General features: G+C 41.2%; 1 protein-coding gene across 1 annotated transcript; it reads right to left on the minus strand.

The window, feature by feature from the left end:
* Positions 1 to 1813: 1813 nt before the first annotated feature.
* LOC109987925 (protein FAM53B) lies at positions 1814 to 26450 on the minus strand. Its single transcript, XM_020639203.3, has 5 exons — positions 26284 to 26450; positions 16160 to 16414; positions 13671 to 13725; positions 10168 to 11018; positions 1814 to 3022 (listed from the first exon to the last, which is right to left on the minus strand). The coding sequence occupies exons 2-5, from the start codon at positions 16238 to 16240 to the stop codon at positions 2669 to 2671; spliced, it is 1341 nt and encodes a 446-aa protein (XP_020494859.1). The 5' UTR covers positions 16241 to 16414; positions 26284 to 26450; the 3' UTR covers positions 1814 to 2668.
* Between the last annotated feature and the right edge of the window lie 968 nt (positions 26451 to 27418).

Genomic DNA, 27418 nt, shown 5'->3' on the forward strand with positions numbered 1-27418 from the left:
GGTTACGTAAATAAATGAGTGGTTTAATGAGTGCATGCATGCACACTTTAGCAGGAGACCTGTAAATATTACATGCACTAAGGAATGTTTCCATGTGGACCAGAGTGCTCTCATAGGAGACACCGTAGATCTTTCTTTGGTAAAAAAAAAAAAAAAAGCACAGTCAGCTTCTGCTACAGCTTGTGTTAATTTTTTTTACACTACAGCTATTATCTTATGTATAACATGAACTTTAAACTATTTTTTGTCTCTACATTTTCAGTCTTTGTGCTTTTCCTTAGCTTACTTACAGTCTTCAAACCAAATCACACAACTTCATCTAGAAGAGGATATCTAGAATGTATCAATATTTCACAAGAACATATGAAGATCTTCTACTAATACTTTCCTGCAAGCACAATTCCCACTCAGCTGGACATGAACTTCAGATTAAGCCTATAAAAATGATGTGTTCATTCTGACCCTCCTCTGAAGTTCTCAAAGGATAGCTCAAGTGAATTTGCTGACAGTGTAAAAAAAACAGCTCTCTTTGAAAACACAGCCAATGTTTTCTCGCATGTAATCGAGGCGGCGTGGACCTGGGTGCTGTAAATTTGTGTAACGCAGCTTTTCCTGTCTCCCTCTCTCAAGTGTCTACACTCGCCAGCCACAACTACAATGCTCTCTATTTATAGTGCTTTTAGCTCAGATATTAACTCTCTCCCCCGCTTAGCCTGCCACTTCCTGCTGGAGAGGAAACGTGTGTGTGTGCTTATGTGTGTGGGGTTTACTGACCTTTAGTTGCAGCAAGCAAGCAGAGTATAGTCGATGGCAACGGGAATTTACGTTTCCAGCCTTTTGTGTCAAGTGAAAGAAGGGAAGTGTGAACAAATGCCTGTTTTTTCTGTGTTTCATCCACTTAATCTGCACCCTGTCGTTTTCATCAATTCATTTTGATCTGTGCAACATCTGGAGACAGAGTCGAACTCTCACCCACTGGGGAATGAAAAGTAGGAACATTTACAGCAAATGTATTTTTCCAACCCAGATTTCAAAGCATTTAGGGCCTGTTTGTGTTTGTGTAAGCCAACACCACCTCAGGGTTCAGATGTCTGAGTTCACCTTTCTTCAAGGCCATGATTGAAGGAAAAAGCTGCGACTGGCTGGAACATCCTGTTATGGACGTAAACACTGTTATGCAGCCAGGGCTTTCATCCCAGTTTCAGAAAAACAATATGTCCTATCACTTTATTTCATCCCTCAGCCCCCCTGGTCGCTAATAACACTAGAGAGGTTGGCTTTAAATGCAGATTAAAGAGAGAGATCCCTACCAAAGTGAGGATTATAAAAGCAGCAGGTGTTTAGAGGTTGTTTTCAGCCACTTGGACAGACATAAGAGATGCATGATAGGAAATCCCAGGGAGGAACAGACTTGCCCGGCTGACGTGTCTGTCTGTCTGCCTCACAGGTCTCTGGACATATTCTCCTGACATCACTTCCTCTGGTCACTGCTGGGTTACCGACCAGGGTTATTCCCTGTCTAGACTTCCTGCCTTTTTTTTTGTTTGGGGCTGGTGGGCAACATGAGGGCATTAGACAGATGATTACTAAACCTGCTGTATTCAAGTAAAGCTGAAAATAAACGTTGGTAGCTACTGTGAAAAGAAAAAAGTTCCATGCCGGGAAATAGTTTTGATTTCTGAATGTAGCTGGAAACTTTGCAGCTTTCCAGACCTTTGAGGTGTCAGAGTTAAATCAGTATTAGACATCAACTGTGTATCGAGTGCAAGTCATCAATAAATCGGCGGAAATTAAAGCAGACATACTGTATGAGTGCAGGTTGTACATTTATTTCATGTCCATTCTGTTAGAAGAAAGGCCTTGCATTCTTGCTCCTTCACAAACAGCTCATAAAAAAACAGTTACTTAGAAAAATATACATTGATATTAGGACTGAAAACTTGAGATTCAGTGTTGAATTCAAATATACAATTTGCATATTAAGAAACTACAAAAAAGGTCAGAAAAAGGTGGCTTCCATTGAGGCTGGTTTCTTGAAGGGCAAGCGAGCATCGAAAAGAAGGCACTGTCATTTTCTGAACACCTTATAAAGCTTATCGAGCCTACATTCAGCATAAAAGTCAGGTTTTTATGTGTGCACAAACAGATGTGGAGGACAGCAAAGGGTGCTGTTATCCATCCCTGGATCAGCGCCTATCCTTGATGCCTCTTTCTCTTAAAAACGAAACAAAAATCAAGCTAAATACAGGAGAGCCCAGCTACTGCTACAGTACTACAAATCTAAGGTTAGCTGGAAAGATCATCAGGTTGACAAGCGAGTGTGGGAGCTGTTTTTTTTTTTTTTTAAGACGAAACCCTCACTTTCTTTCTCCTGAGTTAAGCTGAATACCCAATAAAAACAACAACTAAGGTCACTGCTTTTTGATTCAAACAGTGAGAATGTTCAAGGCAAATGTGTCATTAAGAAGCCAGCAGTTAACAACATACTAAATCCTTCTTCATCTCCATCCCTTTCCTCATCTTTTCCTTTCAAACTTAAAAAAAAACACTTCCTCCATTCCTTCAATCAGTCTGTCTTAATAAACATCTCTTGGTACAACCTCAAAGTCCAATTACATTCTACGAAAGCCTGAACATGGTCTTCTTTCAAAGACCTCTATAAAAGTGTTCAGTTTCTTTCAATCTGGTCAAGGTCCAACTCTCCTCCAAGCTGGAAAATGTCCCTCTGTGTCCCACAATCACCCTTCCAGAGGGGACGTTTATCGCCCAGTGTGTCTACTGGAGACCCGGGCCGCGAGTCAACGCTACAAGCCGAGTCGCTGTCCAGCTCCTCGTAGGACGAATCCTCCTCGTCGTCGTCTTTGCATTTTTCCTGCCGTGACTCCAGTCCCAGCTCGGAAACAGCAGCGAAGTCTGAGTCTAGATGAGTGAAGGTCTCTGTGGTGGGAGGGGGCAGGTTGGACCGGCAGCTGTCTGTGGCTGAGAATCCAGGCCAGCTCAAGCTCTGAAAAGTCTGTAGTTTCTGTAAAGGAGGAGACAAAAAGGAAAAATAGAAGTTGGTTACTTTGTGCCCGTTGGCGCATTCTGGCTTCATTCAGACTATAGGCTATAAACGTAGACGGGATTGTCAGGGAAGAATCAAGCTCAGGGGTTTTTCCAGAATGTCAGTCCGAGATCAGGTTACAGTCTAAGGCAGGCAAAAGCTGGCTTTCCCTTTCATCGACAGCATGTGAGCGTGTAAACACGAGTACAAACACAAGCCATAGAAGAAAAACATAATTTCTAAACCTTCTGGGTTGAAAAAACACTGGGATGGGTTGTAAACCACTAAAAGGTATCTTGTTGCACACTATGCTCTGGGCCTATTTATCACCGTGAACAAAACACACCGCTTGACTGGAAACCCAAACTTGGAAAGTGAAGGACTTTTATTGTTTAAGCTTTTGTTATTCACAGTTGTTTTGTACGTCTGCACTAAAAGGAGAGCCTGGGGGAGAATCCGTATGAGTTTTTTTGCTCCCACTGATTGACCTTAAAGAGATTTAATTCACCCAAAAGTTGTCTCCCAGTTTGCTTTCATGCTCTCTCTTTCAATCTGAATTTCTCCCTGCAACAAAGAGAGGCAGCCTTCTAGCGCAGTGAAGGGGTTAATGATCTCGGGAGAGCCCCAGCAGCAGATGTTGTAGCCATGGAGGTGAATAGAGATGAGGTTTTCTCTATAGAGCCTCAGCTTACATGACAGACACCTCCTAATGTTTCCCTCTGTGTTAGGACATTGCTTTTCCTGTTACAATGAGCTGGGAGTCTCCCTTCCTTAACTCTAACATTTGTAGGCTCAATATATTCCCCAACCCTGATTTACCACGGTCCAGAAGAAAACTTAAATGTAGGATTTCGCTGTCTGATTTTTTTCTTTCGGGATTAACTTAACATGTAAGCTGCTCAAACACAAGACAGTCCATCTGCAAACGCTTTAGGTGATTGTGCGTGGAGTGAGGGGCCTTTGCTGTAGTTACCCCACTGGTGTGGAAAAGGGGATTTCTAAGTCCTCTCTCTCTCTCTGCCTCAACTCAGAGTGTTACCCCCCTACCAACTATCACAGCAGAGGAGGAGGAGGAGACGAAAGAAGGAGACGAAGGAGGTGGAGAGGCAGCTTTTTTACTCAATATGCTTCCTATAAAATTACCAAGTTTGGCTGGGATTTGGATGGGTGTGGTGGTAGGGGTTTGGGTTTTTTTTTTTTTTTTGGGGGGGGGGGGCAGGGTAAGATTTCTGCTGTGTACCAAGCTCTGCCTGAGTGTTTTTTTTTCCGTTCACTACAGCAAACCCCCCCCAGATGGAAGAAATACAAACCATATTCACACAACACAAATTCAGATGTAGGTTCTCTGACCTCATGCTGCCATAAAGCCCTTACAACTAGGTACCTTTCTTAATCCTATTAAAACCAGAACTTTAAGGGAGTCACTTTTTAAGCGGCACTACAGAAACATAGTTATGGGACTCAAAATATTTTAATCAGAATAGTCAAAGTCAAAGCAAACAGAGGCAGAGATATCCTGACTAGTTGTCAAACGTATCAAGTACTACAGCTGTAATGAAGGCTTTCTGTAAAAAAAATGAAAATCTTGGCAACATTAAAATGACTGATAATGACTGATAATGTGTAGATCCCGTGGTTCGGTCCTTGAGGCAAAGAAACAGGATAAATACCAGAGCACAAACCAGAGAAGACTGTAATGTACCGAGACGTAGAACTAAATTTAGTCAAAAAGTAGTGTCTGTTAGAGGCACACATTCCTGGAACAAATTACCATCACATGTCAGCGATAGTGAGAACTACTTAACCTTTAAAATAAAACTCAAACTTTGGTTTAAAACAAATCAGTCATTCACTCATATAATATCTGTCCCTCCCTTCTGGTTTCTTTTCCCGGGGGCCTCTGGCTCATGCTGCAATTTTAATGAGCTAATTTTATGTAGGACAGTTATTTTTTTATGTGACAATTGTGTCCAATGTGTTTGTAAAATTGCCTGTGAGTTCTTTTGCATGATGTTCTGTAGACTGTCCTTTGAGGTGTCCTGTTATTGTTCATTTGTTTTGTTTTTTTTTGTTAGTAGCTGCCTTTTAGGATTACGGATGGAATTCAGCTTTTGTGCTAATTCCAGTAGATTTACAAAGATGCTTTTTGTTGAGTTGATTAAAGTGCACTGTCCTAAATCAACAAATGAATAAATACATAAAATATAAAAAAAGCTTTTGCCTATGCACTTCATTAGTACATGTTGCGTCCCACAGCGGAGAGCAAACAGGCCATAAATACAGAAGAAGAAGAAGAAGAGAAACTGTGTTGCTCATTTAAAAACAATAATACAAAACACTGTGGACTGAGACTATTTCAGTAAAAACAAATTAGAAATCAACAAATTCCTCTGACAAGGTGATATTTAACTTATGAATGTATGTTGTCCTTCATATAATTGAAATGCACATCCCATTCAGTATAATTTTCATGTCCTTGGAATCAGGTAGTAAAAGGTAACAATTTGCATTTAGCCACTTCCTAGCTAACATCACAACGGTTGGTGATAAATTCTTAGCTAACATTAGGTTACAGATAAGATTAGAACAATATTAGCCTACCACTGCTTCCAAGCCAACAGTAGTATTTGAAAGGAAGTGGCTAAATGCTAACATTAGTTGTTGTCTGATTGGTGAGTTATCAAATATGTTGTTTGAACTTGAAACATGGCCCAAATGTCCCTTCAGACTTTCCACAACCCCACTGTCTTCTCAGATAATGATGAGTTGAGAAGCTGTGAAAATGTATTGTTTTTTTTCCAATCCTCTATTTTTAGTGTTTTGTAACTTTCATCATTGATCACAGCAGAATGACGATATAGATTAACAGCATTTCAACTTATTGTGATGGAAAATGGCCACTGTGTGAAATGGTCAATTACAGTTAAATAGTATAAAAAAAACAGAATTTCAATATTCGGAATTTTAACTATTTCCATAACTGAGATCCACTGGATTTGTAACTTGTCTTTTTTTTTTTTTTTTTAAGTATTTACTCCTCCTAACACTGATATACATACACAGCTGCTGCAGGTGAAGCACAAGCCCATAGGTTAGGCAAATATTCTACTGATAATTAGACCAAACAACAAACAACAAACTGCTAACAACTGTGTCAAACGTCCTACTGTGAACTTGACTAGAAACCACACACACACACACACACACACACACACACACACACACACACACACACACACACACACACACACACACACACACACACACACACACACACACACACACACACACACACACACACACACACACACACACACACACACACACACACACACACACACACACACACACCTTTACTGCACATTATGTACAAATTTAAATTTTTGAGTATAGTTATTTGGCTTTGCTCTGAGCTGAAATGAGGTCAGCAAACAACACTGAGCGGTACACTGCTCTGAGGGAGAGGCAAACAGAACTCCAACAGTAAACAAGTGAAAAACAAAAGAGAGGGCAGAGAAGAGCAAGAAAGAACAAGAGAACTTAACTCATTCCTGACAGCTAGACGACATGCTTGCACACCTCTGCAACAGTTATCTTTGTTTCTGTCTGTGTTCAAACACCTTTGCTTTTTTCCATGTGTGTGTGTGTGTGTGTGTGTGTTGCTGGTATTCACTGTTCCACACAGAGAGAGTGCATGGCAGATTTGCATCGAAGAAAGATGAAAAGGATAAATATGTCAAGCTGGAGCAAAGTTTCATCAAGAAAAGTTCACGTGTAAAGGCACATTGGCATTTAGTGACGCTTTACAGAGTACCTTTGGAACAAGTCTCAACATGTCCTTATACACGCAGAGCACCACACCTTGGACGCCCACCTGGGTGTTCCCAAAGCCCACAAGGCTCGATGCTCAACTATGATCACCATGCCTGCCATCCCAGGAATGGAGAGAGATGGGGAGAGGAGGGGAGGAGCAAAGGAGTTTGAACTTGGGGCAGGGAGAAGGTATTAATAGAGAGGAGAGAGGGGTTTGTCTGCCAGCTTTTCTGCAGAAATAATACCCTCCAATCTCCACCCTGCTATTTCTCTTCTGTGTGCACAAGCATTCACTTAGACAGGGTCAAGAATTTGCTTTACGCAACCCTTTTTGGTCACCTCTACTGCTAACACATCTGAGCAATAGATAGCCTGCGACTTGAGAGACAACACATACATAAAACATCCCTATAAGACTGGGCAGGCTGACAAAGTGTAAAACAAAGTGTATCTCCATTAACAATCATTCAGCAACTGGCCCAGAATCAAGAGATAACATTCTGAGTCTGACAGCTCGTTACACCAGCTAAACAATGAATGGTCTGAGGTGAAAGGGCACACAGGGATAAATATGAAACAGCAGACGGAAGATGGAACAGATATCCAAGGCTGATAGGGGAGGATATTCAAGGAATTTTGGGGGTAGTCACGTCTTAATCCCTGCAGTGGTCTAGCTATAGCTGATTAGCACGACATGCATCCCCAGAATTCACACCCGCCTTCATTGACGTGGTCGGGGAATCTAGAGGCCAAATCACACCATGTTTCACTGACAACACACACCGGGGACTTGTTAGATGTTGACCCTCACAATCTTTATCCCCCCAGCTGACTTTTAAACAACCATATGTCCAGAAAATCTAGGAAATTCTGTAAAGGGAAGAGAAGAAGACTGCTTTTGTTTTCCTTTACCTGTTTTTTTTGGGACCGTATTACTTCTACACATCTATGAGGGTCGCATTAGCAACGTGGTCGTCCTATCTTTTGTATAATGTGTTTTTGACTGATCTTGTGCATTATGAGTAATGTGCAATATGCTGTATGTTGTTTTCAATGGTAAGTGCTTCTTTGTTTACATGTGGATTGTTGTTTGCATATAAACTTTATATTTACTAATACTACAGTGAAGACAGCTAAATGTATGCAGCACTTGGACTCCAAGCCAAATTACCCCAAGGGGCAGTAAAGTGTGTCATATCGTATTGTTTCTTATCATATAGCATCCTATCGTATCTTATTGTTCCATATCTTGTTTGATCATAAAATGGAGGAAGCACAGAGATACGTGTGTGTAGGTGTGAGAAGAAGTTTTAACTATAATTACACCCTAAGCCTACACCCTATTCAGATTTGTAAGTGGGAGTTAAAAGAGTGCGCACAGCCAGGAAAGAAAGAACAAAGAGTGTCAAGTCAGCGTGAAGTTTGCATATAAGGTTTGACCAAGAACAGCTGAAGTAAAAAAAAAAGTCAAATGCCAGAAATGTGGTGTGATTCTGACATTCATAACCGCAGGTACAAATCACAAAATTTCCAACAGAGGCGTGAAAATGTCATCTGGTCCCAACCCTGACGTTAATTCCTATGTTCTGTCTTCACCAGAGCAGATGCAGGTTGTAACCAGTTCAGTGTTTCCACATTATCACTTCCTTTTCCAGACAGTTTGCCAGCTTCTAGCTTTCCCTTGGCTCTCACTGAGACAACCACCACTTTGATTTAGCTCGACATAGTACAACCGGATTGTTTAGGTTCCTGGACACACTAATTGCAGCCTTTGAACAAGAGAAAGAGTAGTTTTGTGTTCTAAATGATACTGTAATTTGCCTCTTTTTACTGCTTTATTCCCTCACTGCCTGCAAGCAAGAGAGGAATACAATAACAGTAGATCTGAAATGACCCATCTGACCTGCAAAACCTGACTCCTTTTAACATCACTAAGCACATGCAATCATGCAAGTCTATTCAACAACCATAAAAAGCCAATTCAAAATTGAGGTTGGAACTACAAGATCTGCCTGTAAATTGCTGAGAGGTGAGAATCATCTGCAGAGGTGTGGTCCTGCATCCAAGCATAGCTGCAACCAGAGGGAACATAAAACCGACTCCATGTGCGTGTTTGTATATCTGTGTGATCATCATGCTTGATTTTCCCCCATCTTTTTGCTGCTGGCATGACTAGAGGAAACACACTCGCTAGGCTCCATTACCAAAGCCTTGTTTATCCAACCCTGGCTATGTCCTGAGGGCAACTGGCTGGGAACACAAATCGTTGGGAAAAGGAAAGGGAGGGTGGTGGAATAAACTGATGAAGACGAAGGGAACAGGAAAAAGTACATGACAACCATGACAGGAGGTATGATGAAGGAAGATTTTACTGCGTCATTTGAAAATCTTGAGTCATGCCATCATGACTACAGTTTGGCTTTGGTTGGAGCTTTAGCTTCTCCGCAGAATTTGAAGAGTTTCCCAGTGAATAATGGAGCAGGATGTGATGTGCAGAATCAAATCTTTCAAGGCTCCATAAAAACATTGGAGCACTGCCAAGCAACAAAAATTACAAGTCATTAAAATACTTCTATGGTTCTATTTTGGGTTTCGGTTTTGTCCAGGGGTCATTTATACTCTCTGGCTGTACCACTCTGTCTGGCCCCACAACAGAATAAACAAACTCTTGTCATGGGGAAAGAAAAAATGATTTCGGTGGATCCACATATTCCATTATTAATCCCCTTTGGTTGCTCAAACTTCCTGATCATAAAAGGGGAGAATTGCGCGATGAAGCCATACAGGAAATGAAGGATAGGGTAGAAGTTGCGGAAAGGAAGCAAATGAAAGGTGAGGGGTCAAACCTTTGGACTGGATGTTTACTCAACAGAGTGAATGAATGATAAACCGGTGCTGGGTTTGCTACAGCTTGGCCAAACATGAGGAATGCTTCTTTAGTAAGCCACTCTCTGAGATTTAGGGAGGGAGAGAGGCCTGAGATCACCTGGCCCTAAGAGCCTTGGACCCACGACCCAGAAATCTTGATTAAACCTCAACCCAGAGAGAGTCATGTTTAAGGATCTTTTAAAATGTCCCCTAGGCCTCAAAAGTATTTGTTTTGGTCGAGGATTAAATTAAATGCACTAGAGGACAATTTGCGACATTAAAAGAGGGTTGGATTTAAAGCCGACGCTGATTAATGTTTGATCACTTAACAACAGTGAAACTAAACTCTGTGAAATTAGTCAATTTATTACACACATCAATAGGAATGTGAGAGTGGGTGCTTGTCTGAGCGTGTAAACATGCGTTGAGTATTTCCAGCTAACCTGAGTCATCTTTGCCAAGTCCAGAGAAGGCCGCTGCTCCTGGGCATCTTCTGGCCTCCTGCGCTTCATACCAATCTTTTTGTCGTTTAACACGCAGGGCTGGGACTTGCTCCGAGAAAGACACCCCCTTATTCCAGCTCTCTGGCTCGCCCGCCGCCCAAATTCTGGGGTGGAGTCAGGAGAGCTGGCCTCTGATGCCTCCTCCCCCTGGAGCTCTGGCAAGCTGATCTGCTCATGGGAAAGGGAAAGGAAGTGATGATGATGCGAGGAAGGAGAGGTAGGGGTGACCGGAGAGGCGGTGAATTGAGGGTGCAGAGGCAGGCGCTGGTTGAAGAACGTCAGATCCAAAGCCCTGTCCGAAGGGATGCTGGGGCGTGAGGGCAAACTGAAGCTGGAGCTTCGCTGCATTGTGGGAAAATTGCTGCTGGAGAAACCCCCTCCTCCTCCTCCTCGTACACTACCTCCACTGTGGCACCTACGTTTCTCCACTGTTGTCCACACTCTGGAGCCTTGGGGCCTCCAAGATGAGCGGGACCCACTGAAATCATCAGAGAAGGACAGGGAGCGACACTGACGTTTGCTCGGGGGTGCAGCAGGAGCTTGGGTAATGGCTGTAGTGGGGTGGTGCGCAGGGGTAGAGGTTGGGAGGGAGAGGGGGCTGCTCGTGCTGCCGTCACCAAGGCTGAGATCTCTTATCAGACTGGTGATTGCTGTGCCTGGCTTCTTGGCCCAGTGCCAGTTCCCCGGCTCAGGCATCACATCCCACAGGCTCTCCAGACTGGCACCAGACTGGCAGGGAGCTCTCTGCTGGATGCCACAGCTCTGCTCCCGGTCCAGCCACCGATCTGCATCTGCAACATTCAAAACACACAAAAAGTATGAAATTGTGTAATCTGCAAATTATGTTGATTACACTATCAGATAAATGTTGTGGAAAAAACACATGATAAGTCTTCAGTTTACTTAAGTTCAAAATTTGGCTTAAATGTGAACCTTAAATTTTTAAATATACTTTTTTAAATAGTAAGATTCTCCCAACACTTAAAGCAAGAGGTTTGGTTGATGTAAAGAGAAGCTGTTTGGGAGAAATAACGGACATAACTGTTTTGTAACTGGGATGATACTTCACATTTACCTTAGTGAATTACAAACCACTAAGCACAGACACTGGAAAATCATGAGCTTTGGTGCAAAAATATGTCATCAATCTTAAAGATGGAAGTCAGCCTAAAAGGAAACAACTGCAGCTGCAACTTTCAAACTAGTGCCAACATCAAGATGTAGTTTTATTAAAGTTATAGGTCTCATTTTAAAACTACCCTACAACTCACAGTGCATTATTGTTGTTTGTAAGGCTGTAGAAGATGTTCCTTTTTATGCAGAATTGTATTTTTCTCATAATGACACACTGTCTGGTTTTACTAGATATAATTATGTGCTATATCAGTGTATAACATGTTCGAGATAAAAGTACATTTAAATGGTCTGAAGTGGAATTCCTAAATCACCTATGAGTTCTAGTCTACCAAAATGTAGGGATGTTTTTACAATTATATAGTATACAGATGAAAAACGAATGACACCCTCATTCCTGACTCTTAAACTGGGAGTGGGCAAGAATACAGAGCCCCAAAGCATGAACCATATTCAGTATATGTTACAATCAGCCAGTGAGAGAATTGGTAAGTCACTCCCCTTAGTCAAGTGGGTGACAAAATATGCTTCGAAAAGCAGTTTTAATTGCAAGCTGTCTCACACTCTGCACAAAAGAATCTATCCTGCAGCTGGAACATAACTAACCTACAGTAAAGTGACTGAAACTTGCTAAGTTAAGAGGTCAAATTGTAAATCTATTGAAGCTTTTTGGCAGAAAGGGACCGCTTGCTGATCCAAGTCCTGTCCTTTTTGGATGCTTTTCTCTAATATTGGCATGCTCGCGCTCAGCCTGCTGGACGAAAATCATTGTTTGGGGCGGACAAACAATGCACGGGGGCTACAGTGACGACCTGACAGGAATGTTAGGAAAACATCTTGACAAAAGGGAGAAAGGGATGAACTTCAAAAGGCCACCCTTTGAAAGCCAGAGACAACGAGCTGGTTAAACTAAAGAGAAAGCTAGACAATGTTTAAGTCAACATTAACGGTGGAAACATTGAGCCGCGCTCCTCCCTGTGACGTCTCTCCATCAGAAGAAAGAGCAGCTACTGACTGATAGTGGAGTCGTGTGTTTATAGCAGCATGTCTTTTAGCACCTGGGACAATTACTGCAACACTAACAGAGCTGAAGGGAAATTGTTGACATAGGCAACAGAATATTCAATTACAGTTCGTTCCCATGAGAGCCGTGTGCAACGTTCTGTGGAGGCAGGTGCACCCTGATCATGAGAGGGGGATGAGTGACAGATGGGGAAAGGGAGAAGTGAGACAGAGGAGATAAACAATGAGACGGTTATAGTTTGGGTCCCTGACCTTGACTGGTTCAAACTTATCAAGTGTTTAAAGAGACAAAAAACCATCAGGCTAGCAAATGTGTAAAATGTGTCATGACCAAAGTATCCAACCTAATCTACTGTCCAGATCTGGAGTTAATACAGAAGATATAGCGGAAGAGACAAGAAGAAGCAAAGACGCAAAGAGTGGAGATAAAGTGATTACTCGCCAGAGGTTGTGTCATTTTGACGGGGTAACATGTTATTAACCATCATTTTAATGTTCTTTTCTTAATCAAACTTGAACTGGGTGCTTGCTTGATCAAGCATAACAGGGGAGACTCTGCAAAGGCGATTTCTTGATGTTTAACATCTTTGCCTCAGACAGATTTCTTCATGTGGCTGTTTTTATTTTGTTCTGAAGGCTGAACCTCAGCCCTGCTGCCACACTGGAGACTGGAATTACCAGCGCTTCTTCAAATAAAGTTTTTATCACTCAAAGTTTGAATATTTCACCGATCCTGCAAGCCCTCGTTTCAGTGGGAGGAAATCCTGCAGCCAGAAGGGCAGCTTCAGCCCCCTGTGATGGACCGGTAGTGGTCACAGATGCCCTCAGAGGCCTATACTCCAGATGCCAGATAACACTGTAGGCTAGTGATAATGCCCACATACTCTGAGGGGAATCTTTTTTATAATAGATGTCCTTTTATGTCTTTATTTGAGAGTCTGGAAAGTGGACAGCAGAAAATCAGGGAGAGAGAAACTGGGAAATGACATGCAGGAAAGAAGCCACAGGTTCAGATTTGAATTGGTCACCTGCTTCGAGGACAAGCCTTTGCACATGGGGCGTGTGACTAGGACACCGGCGCATATTTCTGATAGATTTAATCACCTCTGCAATTTACTTTGTGTGAAAACTGAAAAAGGTCTGACCCCCTGTGTGAGTGTGATGCAGCACTGGATAACCATTAATATTCTAATTGGTCAAAATGACAGACAGCCTTCAAAATGTTCTGTCATTGTTCCATTTTCTTGTCTAGGCGGAAAACACTTGATGCAACCTCTGTCACTCACCCACAGTTCCACAGGAGAAGAGGGTGGTCCCTCTACTCATGGTGTGGAGGTCACACTGTGGAGGAGAGGCAAAAAACAAAGCATAATGTGAGGATCAGAAGCCAAACATGTTGGCCCTTCAAACCACAATCATTTGAGACAATGGATATCAATATGATCCATGTCTGTTTAGTACACCAGTAAAACCACAACATGTTTTTAACCAGTGATGGAACGCAAATAAATAAATTGACTTTGGTGCAATTCAAATACATTCAGAATAAATTAAATAAACTGAAAAATAATTCCCCATCTTGACTCTCGTACCAGATGTGGCTTAGTTCCAACTTTATCATTTTAGTTTAGCCCCTTGTGATTTCTTTAAGTCCAATTAATATTATCATTGTTTGGGCCCCAGTTTAGCCTTGTGGTTAGGGCATGCGCCACATGTACAGAGGCTATAGTCCGAAAAGGAATGAATCTGTCGTCCCGATTTCATTCTGACCCTTAGTATTTGTCGCATGTCATCTCCCGCTCTCGTCCCTCTCATAACCAAAACCGCCCAAAAATATATATTGGACAAAACAAAATGTATATTACAATCATCAATTACAGAGATGGGTAAATGTTTTTCGTAAGAACTTTGGATAAACCCCCAATCCCCCTGCTCAAAACTAAGCGGCAAATCAATGAAGTTGGAAAATGCTAGCTAAAATAGCAATTTAGCTGTATAAGAGTCATACATTTCCCTAAATAGTTGGAAGCTAGCTAGCAAACTAAGCTAAAAGAGACAGAATACTGGGCCAGTTTTGCTGGCAAGACAACCTAGAATAAAAACTAACCAAAAGAATAGATAAATAATAGATAAGAAAAGATAAAATTATGAACACAAGAATCATGTAGTAATAATTGAGTATTATTTTGGTTTATTTTGTGTTTTTGCCATTCTTAAGGACACAGTCTTCTGTTTAGCTTGGACTAGCTTAGCAAAAAGGCTAACAATAAATACAACTTATACAATTTCTAGCTCTTTAAAAAGTCAAATGGAAGTCATAAACTTCAAAATACACCTGTTTTACGCTGAAGTTTTAGCACAAAGAACAAACGTAATTATGGGATTATAAAACCATTTGTCAACACACACCCATCTTCTAATAAGAGACCTCTCTCTGTGTTCACATCTAAAACAGGGTGGTGGCTGTGTGCACAAAGGACAAACACACAATGCTTTAATACATTGCTTTGACTCACCTTGAGGTTATTACAACAACAACAACAACAAAATGTTTTCTAAGATACCAGGCATTACCAAAATTAAAGGCTATTTTGTTGTGAGAGGTTTATATGCAACAATTAGTATGGCTAAACCTCAGGCCTTTTATTAAAAAGATTAACTGATAAAGGTAAAAGTTATATAAAGCTGGGTAAACAGACAACTGTTTAAATAGCCTTCATACTGACAAACTTATTTAACAGCCAAGACACCAGTATCGGGTAGTTGACAAAACCAAATTATTATTTTTAAAGACACAAAAAGGCACGAGAGTATTCACGAGGACCCATTGACAAAACTCATAACTGCATGGTTGAAACAACCAGCTAATGACTCCTGGACGTTTCACTTGGATGCATGTTAATGTTAATATATTTTGTTTTTTTAATCATTTTACTTCAAATATTTAAAATATGGCTCAAACTGTCACAGTTACATATTTACATAGGCTACTGTTTTCCAACACTGTCAAATCTAGCTTTGTCGCTGGACAAGACTGTGTTAAAATATGCTTTTCAGCTAGCGAAAAACTTTGTGTAAGCTAGCTTCCTGTAAAGCTACAGTATATAACTTAATCTTCAGTTCAACAAATTAAAAACACATCTTAAAAACCTGTTCGAAATGTGTTCTGATTTTTGTTCATGACCAGCAAGCTAGTTTTTTTCCCTGCATCTTTTGGTCTCTGTTGTAAGCTATAGGCATATCCTGCACCTTCTAAAAACTGGTACGGATCTACTCATCTGGCTGGAGATAAGACAGAAAATAAAGTTTAAAAAGTTAAGTTTTTACTGCACTGCAACATTCGTGAAAGCTTAAAACAGCTAAAGATAATATATTCATTGTTTGCCGTTTACAAACAGGCTACTAAATTGTGGTATGGTATGCTAGCTCGCAATATTTAAGTTAGCTAACATCGCAAGTTGCATCTACGCCATGTGGTCGTGCACTGAAATTGTGTAATTCGATTTGTTTAGTTGATTTATTTGTCTCTTAAGAGGTGAGGTCCCTTGTATTTGCCTGTTGGCTTCTTGACCTCTCCTGACACACCTTTTATGTTTTTGTTAATCCTATTTTGATGTATTCTTATATGTGTGCTAATAAAGTAATTAATTAATTAATGTAAAACTATCTCTGATCACTTCATTTTGTTGTCTACTGTGTTAAATATGAAACTCTGAGAACAAATTTTCAAACCAGTTTGCTTTGTGTGAAACTCAAAAGGTTTCATTTCTCTCACCAGCCGTCTCTCGGTGCTCGTGGGCCTTACATCATTGACACCCTTCCTCTTTTCCAGTGTTTTCAAGAAAATGATCACCATGGTAGAACACAGCAGTACTCCGGTCTTATCAGGTGCAGAACAAGGCCATAGGCAGCCATCTTAGATGAGGGTTGAAGGCAGACAGTGCATTTGGGCGAAATAGACGAGCGGTTTAGAGACCTCCCATCAGCAGAACAGCCCTCAAGGTGATTTGTGAGGTAGGAGGGCCAATCCCTGAGGCAGAAATGGGAGACAGAAAAAGGAATGATTATTCATTTGATTCTCATTTAACATGATATAAAAAATACTTTATTTTGCTACACAGGTCCACACAAAAAAAAAAACATTAAAGGACAAACAAATAGCTTTTGTATGAGTGGCTTGCGTATAAGATGATGAAAGACATGGTCCTAAACACATCTCCAAGTTTTGCACAGCATAGTGCCATTGCCAGAAACTTGTAAAAGGGTGAGCAGCATGTGTAAACCCAAACAACAGAATCTTTCATCCTGATTTCACCTTGACTTTTTTCTCCTGGCAACCCCCTTAAAAATATCTGCATGAAGTTGGGATCTAAGTGTGAATGCAGCAGGTAAAGTCAGGAAAATTCACTATGGGCCAGCAGTGGCGCTGATGACGTTTATATCACGTAAGCTGTTTTAACTGTGTTTACAATTTAAAACTTTGCAATAAAAAAACATATATGCCTGCATTTTCAAAGCCAGCCCATTGCTGAATCAACTTGTGGACACCAATATTTCACCACTGAGTAGGCATAGTTTCACAGCTGATATAGTTGCGAAAAAAGGAGTGCTGACTAGTGTTTTTCCATTCACCACCCTGACACACAACTAAACCTCTGGGCTCTCCATATAGGTTCAAGCCTATAAAGCTACTGTCTCGGTAAACACAACATGCTGCCATATGCTAAATTGCTTCCTTGTCCCTTTGAATAATGGAACATAATCCACAGACCATATGGGAATGTAAACATGCAGTAATAGAAAGCCAAGTGAAGCTTATCCAGGAAAAGACATCACTCACATCTCATGACTACAGATGTGGCTAAGAAACCCACATGCCCTGTAAAGCACTGCCAGTAGCTGCTGCAGTAAACACAAACCTCTTTCATACGAAGGAACTTAAAGGAAAGGCAGATGGTCCATATACCTTTTTGTTTTTTTCTAACATGCCTTGTCATGTCTGCTCTAGTCAGCGTTTCCTGATGCATGGCAAAGATTAAGGTTAATGGTGGCAGCTTCAGTTATGTTTTCTTTGGTATGGGAAAAAAAAAAGGAGTAGCTGCAGTGACCTCCGCTCCTTCATTAGCCAACCACAAAACACACGACAGCATCCAATTAGAGAGTACGAGCATGGTTCAGATCCCCCAATCGACTGCGATCTTATAACAGCCTTCTGCTTTCTGTGGAGTGACACACGAGGCTAATGGATCTTCCAGGCTTACTATGTTATCCTGCTCGTGTAACATGTGGTTTCAAGTTAAGTAAGGGTTATTGCACTTACATAACATGCCTCAGAGAGAACGTGAAAGGGCTCACTGAGTATTAAATGAGTTTTGTGGGGCAGTGAGGAAAAAAAACCTGACATCTGAAAGAAAAAGATAAGCAGGTTGTTCACGCAAGGATTATATATAGCAATTTTGATACCAGTCTAGTCATGTCATCTCTATCTTTTTCTCGCTTCTTCTTCTTCAGCCCCATGACTACATACAGACTATAAATGTTTCATGTAGGCCTGCCCCAAACCAACTGCTACCATATGACTCCCATTATCTCCATTTATCCCGGAGAGTCAGTGGAGCACAACCGGGCCTCCGGAGGCGAGAGGGGCTGGTGCTGGTGGTGGGAGTCAGACGAGAAGGGAATGTTCTTCTTGATCAGTTTTACAGATTACTTGACTGATTAGGACTGACACTGAGTAATGAGCGCATTGATGTTGCAGGGTTTTGGTGTGATATATTAGATGGAGCAGGAGTTGATGAAGATGACCGTCATGATGCTAACTGCAGTTTGTTACATCAGAGCTGAAACATCACCTGGGACAGTTAAAAAAAAATGTGTCTGGACATGCATGTCTGTTTATGCTAACCAGCATTCGTGTTTGTTTGGTATAGTGATTGGCAAGTGGGGTCATGGGAGAGGGCAGAGAGAGTGTGAATTCAGACCTGGAGCCATGCTTACTTAATGAAGCGACTCCTCGTGATGGGGAAACCAGAACATAATGGAGAGAGAACTGTAGAGCACTTGTTGGCAGGTTGCACTGATTAAATAGCATTTTTACTGCTTAAAGTAAGTCTTGGCTGATGTTTCTCTTCTTTCAAAACGTTGATTGTTTTTGACTTTCTGCCATACTCAAGAAAACACGGAAACAAACCGTTCATTTCTGGCTAGCAATTACAATTGTGTCACAACCCAAGTTGCACACCCTTCACAAGCGCTTAAAGCAAGCAAAACAAGTCCGAAGCACTATGGGTGGGAATAATAGAAAATGGTCAGCAATGGCAAATACTGGAAGTCAATCTAACCAAACCAATGCTAGAAACTACCCAAGAAGATAGATATGCTCAACTGCTTGTAAGGTAGAAAGTGTAGTGTGTAACTGTAACGTCATTGAAAATAATGATTTCACATTCTTGATACAACCTCACATCGTAAATAATAATTGTAAAAAGCCCCTGTTGATATCACATGAAGTAGAGATGTTCTGATACAATTTTTCCCTTCCCACTACTGATTGCCATGCCACGACTTTAGTACTGGACGATACAGAGTACCAAAATATCCATATTATTGTTGGAAAAACATCTCTACTTGCACTAAAGTCTTGTAATTTGTTATAGTCAAAACGTTGGAGGAGCTTATACCTGATTGGCATATTTGTCATATTTGATACAGTATCGGGGGCCGATACTGACATTGGTATTGGTAAAGCTGTCATATAGGTAGCCATACAATACTGGTTTCAATAATGGAATCACTCTTAAATTAAGCATAACTCAACAGGTGGATGAGCTAGATTTCCCTTCACATTCGTTTAATTGGAGGTCATTTGCATTTTTAGCAAAACGACTATTCAAGCAACCCTAGTCGTGATCAGAAGTAAGATGATCTCTTATAGTCTTCTACATGGCTGTCATACTTCTTACTTGCAATAAAAGTCTATTGAACCCTACGAGTAAGAGCAAGCTTTTATACTAAATGGAAAGCACAACTTTTTGGACCTATAAAACATTTTAGGTTCATTTAACAAAATTTGACCTCCACAGTCTGCTAAACTCGATGGTAATTCTAGTCAGATTTGTGTATGCCGGAGTGCAGACAGCAGCTCTTGGCTCACAATAGTCAGTGACTCAGGAGGGCACTAGAAAGGGCAGCTAAGATAATATGGCTCCTTGCCCAGGCTGTGATTTGTACAGGCAGATGAATAGAAGCCTATTTGGGGCCCCCTGAAGTTCTGTGACGGGGTGTTTGGTGTCCATCACCAATTGGCTCTGGTTGCTGCATACTTGTGCGGAGCGCGTCTGGTGTCAAGACTTTGATCGGTGGCTGCAGCTGAAGGAAACCAACTCTTATCAAAATAATGATTTAGACCCAAAAAAACGACATGGTTGACGAGCGCAAAATGCACAACACATTACTTGAAAACGGTTTAATGTCACGGCAAATTTAACAGTTTTCACTAATCGGATGGCGTTGCTACGATAAAGTTTATAGTGCACAAGATGGTTGTTGACGTCTGTTTTACCTCGAGGATATAACCATGGCAAACAAAATCAAAACACCAAAAAGAAAGCTTTTGCCCTCTCAGTCTTTCTTGTTGTCTGGGGTGGAAAAAAAAGTAAGAGACAATCTTTTGTGAAAGTCTGCAGTGTGGACTGTTAATTCAGGGTGAACACACAGCCACCCCTCTCTCATATAAAATGGCCAAGGTCGTAAAAATGGTCCTAGGGAGGTCAAGACATACCACTGAATACTCTGGCCATCACCCTAGCACCCACTGGCACAGCAACACGGGCCAAAAACAACAAGCCATCACACAACTAGATCTTAAGAAGTGCATAACAATGAAGAACTCATTCATTCCAACTTTATGCCTCGTCAGTAGTCAGAATCTGGACTCCCTCTGCAGATTTCTTGAATGTTTCTCAAACAAAGGCATCCATCAACCTCTATATAAATAAAGCACTTAAACCCCATTCTAAAAAAGGATCATATACTTTGTTGTTACTTTGATAAAAGGAGTGGTAAACCATGACTACTGCTCTAAAATGAAAACAAAAGCAGCAATCATAACTCAAATCATTTCTGGAGAATTTCAATTCTCAAAGCAGCAGCCTGAATGTCCAGTTATTGCAGGCATACCTCGTACTGCTTAGTTTGCATAAATATATTACACACAAGTACACTTCACTTCCCTTTGCAGTACACAGGTTGTGCTTCCCTTGTGATCACATGTTACTGCTACTGCTGAATTGGGTGTGGAACGCAGTGGCTCATTACAAAACAAATGGAGAGACAACAAAAGTAAAAACCACAGAGCATTGTGACAGAGGGAGACAAATGTTTTTCTGACATATCCGCTACTACTACTACTACTTTCAAAGAAGAACAGGACCTCCAAACTCCAGGATGGGAAAGTTTTGTTCCTAGCTCCTCATCCTTATTTTCTTCTTTAGTGGTCATTTCTATAATGAATTACCCCCTCCCTTATGTACAATGCCCCTCTGTAAGAGTTATGTGTATAATTTATTTAGCCCAATTTATTATCCTAATTTTGCCCTGAATCTGGGCTGTTGTGTTTTATACTGTTATTGGAAATGAGCTGTAGCGGGAAGTAGCACTAACATGGAGACTCTGTTTCACAACGTGTTTGTCACAGTATCTTTCCTTCCAACCAGGAAAACACAAAAAATCAACAGGATGGGTCATACACTGTGAGCTCTCAGGTCAAGCCAGACAATCGGGTCATACAGCATGAGCTCGTAAGTCGTGAGCTTTGGTCGTGCGACGTAAACGATACAGTCGTACGGTGTGAGCTGACATTCCACCACAACTTTTCCTACTACAGCACAGTGTATGCCATGCTTAGATATTTCATTTTCCTGGGACTTGACTAGCCATAGCAACCAAACACAAAACAGAGGATAACAGTGACAATCGGTCATGAACATGTAAGAGCAAAAAAAAAAAAAAGAACAGCTCATCGTTTCTGTATGAGTGATTGTGTTTACTGGAATACTGAAAAGGCCAGAGGCTGCCGCACAGAGATATGCAACCTGCAAACACCACACAACCTTTATATGTAGCCTGAAATGTATTAAGGGTCGACCCCTGTGTCCCAGAGCTAGACTTAGTTAGCTAAAGTCATAAGAAGCTTGACAGGCGTAGGATCAGGTGTTTCAGTTCAAGTAGAGGAAGGTATGGGGCCTCTTGCCCCCTGGAGTGACCCTCGCATGCCTCGGCTCTCCATACATCAGGTACCCCACTAATTACACTGCAACCCCCCCCCCCCCCCCCCCCCGTCAATCCTTGCCTTTCTGTCTGTGGTTTCTTCCATTATCCATGAGGGCCTGGTCTGCTGTGTGCACACTAACCAGAGTCCTAATCCATCAGGGATACATTACATGGAGCCTCCAGTGCTGCTAGCAATCCCCTGCAATTGCTTAGCTCTATAAGGGCGACCACTCCTATGCTGTACAAGCAAATGATGTTATGCAAAGTGTCACTACCAATCAGCAAAAAAAAAAAGGTGATATTACTGCAGTTACATAATGCAATAGTCATGTTGTGGGGGTGTATGAAGTGATCTGAGAGTGTGTATTAGGGGGTGAAAAAAAAACTAAAACATATAGCATTCCATCGGTCCATTCATTCATCCATTCATGAGGGGGCTCAGGTCACCATATGGACCCTCTGAATGCTCAACAGAGTGAGTTGTAGAGGCTTTAAGACAAGATTGACATTTCTAAGTTGACTCAATTTTTTTTTTTTTTTTAACCACACCCAAAAAAGAAGGTACAGCAAAACATTTTTCACATCAGTCATAAATTGTTACCAGGCTATAAATTACACGACTTCTGTTAGATCTCCACAACCTCCTACCCTATTTCCTGCAGTGAATCAGCTGCCGGTAAGCTGCTTGCTGGTGTTCAGGCTCATGCTGTTGACTGAAATTACCTGCAGGTGTATATAAAACATGCTGACAAACTCAAACCCAACTAATGACAACCACTTAGAACATACAGTGGAGGCCAACATCCTTGAGTTATGACACTTGTGACATTAATAATGGGCGTCTTTTTGCAAGCAGGATTGTCAGGTCACATTGGCTCTGTTCTCAATCTCAGTCTTGTACAACAAGCTACTTTTGTAGGATGTAACACATTCAGTGTCAGGCTTGTGGATAAGCTGTTGGAGATAACTGTAGAAATTAAACAGGGGGTTGGGTTATGTCACAGCTGCAAAAGAAGGAAAAAGCAGCTTCTAATAATACATAAATACGGCTGTCTGTGCCAATAACCAAATCTTTCGTTTCTCCTTTTTCAAGAGACGCAAACAAAGTATACAAATGTTTGTTTGTTTTTAAACATACTAGGTCTACAGACAAAGCTATCTCCACGCTGCATGATTCACACAGGAGCTATGTGATGGCTGACATTTTTTTTTTTTTTGGCTTTTTCTGCCTTTAATGGAGCGATAGGACAGTGGATAGAATTGGAAATCAGGGAGAGAGAGAGTGGGGAATGACATGCAGGAAAGGAGCCACAGGCTGGATTCGAACCTGGGCTGCCCGCTTGGAAGACTACAGCCTCCATGCATGGGGCGCATGCCGTTTTAAGGAGAAGCCAATCCAAAGTAGCAGAGGAAAATAAACAGAACAATGCCAATCACTGTCACTCATGAAAGCGGTGTTATGATGACACGAGGCAACAACAGACAAAACATGCGCTCATCCAGACTATAGGTCTGTGCACATGTACACACACACACACACACACTGACAATTTCTGTATGCAAAACTTTGATACCATCAGACGCTGGAGATGCAAACAAACGCAGACTTCCATATCAGTAAAGTTCTCTCCAGGGGATGTAAAAATCACTCACTGGAAAGACAATAAAAAAAACGGAACTTGTTTGGTAAAACTAAAAATATGATTCTTCACTTTCAAAAAGCAGAAACACCCAATTGGGTTATGTTGATTGGAGCATTCCTACTGCATCCCAGAATGCTTTTCATCTCTAAGTAGGGTCTGGTGGCTGTCTTTGGGGGGTTGGGGGAGTGCTTCTCTGGTGTATGTGAGAATGCCTCTTTTCTTTTCTTTTCAGCTGCAGGTCTTTGGCTCTGTGGGCGTCGAGACGCCAGACTTACAAATCTATCATGTTAATGAGGAAAGAATATACATAAGAGAAATAAGAGCATTCATGAAAATATACTGAAGCAAGATATAACCTATGTATATGTTTTTAACTTCTTGAAGATTAAAGGAACGAGGTTTCTGAAGCGGCAGCAGTTATGACTGCAGGTCAGGGAGAAGAAAGGGAAGCGTTTGAGATGAATAGAGAGTAGCATGGAGGCACAGACAGGCATGGCTAACAATCCTTTTCTGGAAGCTTTGCATAATGCCTCAGGCCAAAGAACAGGAGAAAGAAAGAGAGACAACATTAGAAGACCAGAAAGACAAATAACAGCAAAAACACCACGCAAAGTGCGTTTAATAAAGAGAAAGTTTAAAAGGGAGAATCTGACAGCGGGTTGAAAGTGGCTGAGTGTGTGTCTGTGTGTGCAACGAGAGCGAGAGTTGTACACACAGAGGGAGAAAGGACCAGTGGCTTGCTCAGCACACAGGCACACAGCTGCCCACTGACAGAATGGGGCTCTAATAGGGCCTTTTGCCTGCAACACAAAGAGGCTGCAAATGTGTGCGTCTTGAGCACACACTGGAGTGCAGAGTGATCCCCTTTAAAACCCACAGGCCTTAATTGCATCCATAAATTATGTCTATAGTGTGTGCAAGACAAGTCCACAGACCCACAATGCCAAAGTTGTTGTTGAGAACAATTGCAGGGCATCAAGTTGTGCTTCACCAAAAATAATAAAAGTGCTTATTAGCAACTGTGATGAGAATGTGTTACTTGCTTCCTCGTCTTTCATCAGCTATTGGGCAGCGTTTCAAAGATGTTTTGAGTAAAAAAAACAAATGTTTGAATGACGCATTCAGGTCCTGGCTTTTTTAAGTAAAAAAAAAAAAAAGAGTTTGAAGGCTAAACATGTGTATTTATAAAAGTTTAGGATGAAAAGATAGAACTTTTTTTTTTACACCCCTTAAGAGATAGAAATCAGAAGGTACACCAAGCAACATATTTGCTGGTTCACATCATGAAAGATTAAAAAAAGGGCTTGTTTTAACTAACATTCCTGCTGTGGTTTATTGCGAAAATCAAAGCAAGGTGTAATCATCATAATCTCCTCGTAACTGGAAAGGCAAAACTCTCTCAACATGCTTTCTCTGGGCCTAACCAGTATTTTTGGAGTCACACTTATCAGCATCCTTTGTAATCAGACAATAGTGCTGATATATAATTAAATCTTTGCCCAGCTCATTGCTTCACCTGCAACCTGAACTTCAGCTTCAATTTGTGAGCGCACTTTCTGAGCAGGATTCCTGCGAAATGATGTCCTGTTTAAACTATAGCCAGCCAACCCTGCAATTCAAGGACGAAGACCGCTATGGTGGCAGCATAAAACATTTCCAGGTATTCTCAATTACAGTGCCCTGGTGGCAAACGGGTTCCTCATGGTATTGTGTTTATAGTGTCCACAAAGATAAACCACCTGTCGTGCAATATTAGAGAGGGCAAAACATAAGCAAAACAGTTACTTCCGAACACCCACAGGAAGGAAACAACACTGACGAATAAGCAGGTTAGAGCTTTGGCTGCCACTGTGCTCCATATTCAGATTCAGAGGGTTAATTGTCTTCCATTTTGAGCTAAGGAGGTAATAAAGTAGTTTCAAAATGACTATGAACCCTGTCCTGTGATTAAGAAACAAAGCCACAAACTGATCAACGGTTGAATATATATCATAAAGAGATTTCATTTATTCCTTTATTCCCTTGACAATAACTTTTCTAAGGTTAGGTTTTTAGGGTGGAACGCTTTACCTTATCAGTTCTTATCACCCAGATTGAGCTCAGTTTCAGTTTCGTTCGTGTGCAATAACACAAGTTTAGCAAACGTGCCAGTTGTCATGACCAAGGCACAATAGCTAAGTGTATAGCCAACATTTTGATTGGACCACAGGGAGGTACCACTAACAAAAGTGGTTTAAAGTTTTGAACTTCGTCAGAATAAAAATTACTCAACTTCTGATGTGAGATACCCTGAAAAGCTCTGAAATGAATGATACCCATATCACTATGCAAACCAAACTAGACGGGAGGGGTGGGGGGGGGGGGGGGTTGCAACTAGGCCTCATGACTCAAAGCACAGCATTTCTCTCAGTCTCTCCTCATTACCTGTGGTGAGAAGATGTATGTCAATATGAGAAACACAGTTACCAGAATCATGTATACCCCCCTACAGATACTCTAACAACAGCCTCAGCTTGATTTATTATTATGGCTGTTATATGGGAGGGGATTTCTAGCTTTGTTAATGTGTGCACCTTAACCAAAACAGGTTATTTAGCAATAACTTTTTTTTAATGCCAGCATCGGGCTGGTCAGGTTAAATAAGCAAACACAGCACAGATTTAATTGTATTGGTCAAAAAAAGGTTAATAAGGTTTAATAAGCAAGCTGGAGTCAATATTGAAATATAGCTACAAAGACCTAACAAGTTAAACTTTTGTTCCAAATGTAGTTCAAAGGTTTTGGAGATTAATTGGCATTGTGCCTGTTTAAGTAAATCAACCAAAATGACGAATAACCTTACTATGTTGTCATCTAACGTTTCAGTCAAAGAGGAAACCCAGGAGCACGAGCAGCAGACAAAGTAAACTTCACAGCAGCCAAAGAAGAAACATTACGCCTTAACATAGTTATAACAATTTTGTATCTAGACAAATAACCCTACTACCTGGCCAGCAGAGGCTCTCTTTCGAAGTTAGGTCATCGTCAACAAAGGGGAAGGCAGAAATTAACAAAAAAAATAAAAGTTTCTCGCAGTTGCAGACCGCCAGTTCAGCGTTGCCAGCGCAGGACTGAGCAGGACTGCGAGCAGCTGAGAGCTTGCTGCTGCTTTCAGCTTTCAGCAGTGATTGTAACAATATCCGCGTTTGGACGCAACCATGACGACAGAGGGGGGGGGGGACACGGAAAAATGACAGACAAATAAACTTACGTGTCCGCGAAGGTAGAGGGCTCAGCACACAACTAAACCCTCCAAATTAACATTTTTAATAACAGCGTTGAAATGTCTTCATACGTGCTTATACACAGCTCGAAATAATTGCATTTCAGTAAAACCGAACACACCCCTTCAAAGTTGGTATGCTCCTTTGCAGTCCTCCCTCAGGCATTTACGATTCTCATGTGCTACTTTGTGTTACTGTGCTTCATTGATGCTAATCAAGGAAATAAGTGTGTGGCATCTCGATATTATATAACTACAAAACTACATTTAAACTTTGAAAAATGAACTAACCAAAAGAAAAGTTACCTTTATTTTAGGTCGTCCTCTGTTCTGTTGTTTGTCTTGCAATAACCCAGACTTGATTAAAAAAAAGTTAACAATCGATAAAAATGAACTTAAAAAGGTCTTCGTGAGTCATGTTATACTGTAGCCATGTTAGGCGTGCCTCAAAGGCGGAGTGTGAAATAGTCAGAAATGCTTTAAAGAGGAATTTTTCCCACTTCCACTTTGGCTCACCTCTCCTACTATGGAAACTTCACTGCTACATGGTGGAGTAGCCTAATTCAATCAAACCAAGAAAATCCTATTACCTTCAAACGTGTTTCCATGGAGATGGGGTGAAAAAAAAACCCCATAAATATTTAAAGTATCACACTTGAGAGGTTAAAATGAAAGCATAGTATTCATGCTGGCAGGAGGGCAGCCAGTGGACTATGGCATCAAGTCTAAACTCTTATAGGTCAGTGTTATGAGTGGAATAAAAGTGTAACTTCACACATGTGCCAATCCAAAAACCATGGAAGTGCTGACAGGGGTACATTTACGGTTTAGCTCATTTGAACACAGCAGGAACTAGAGT

This window comes from Labrus bergylta, chromosome 10 (genome assembly GCF_963930695.1).
Source record: "Labrus bergylta chromosome 10, fLabBer1.1, whole genome shotgun sequence".
Classification (NCBI taxonomy): Eukaryota; Metazoa; Chordata; class Actinopteri; order Labriformes; family Labridae; genus Labrus; species Labrus bergylta.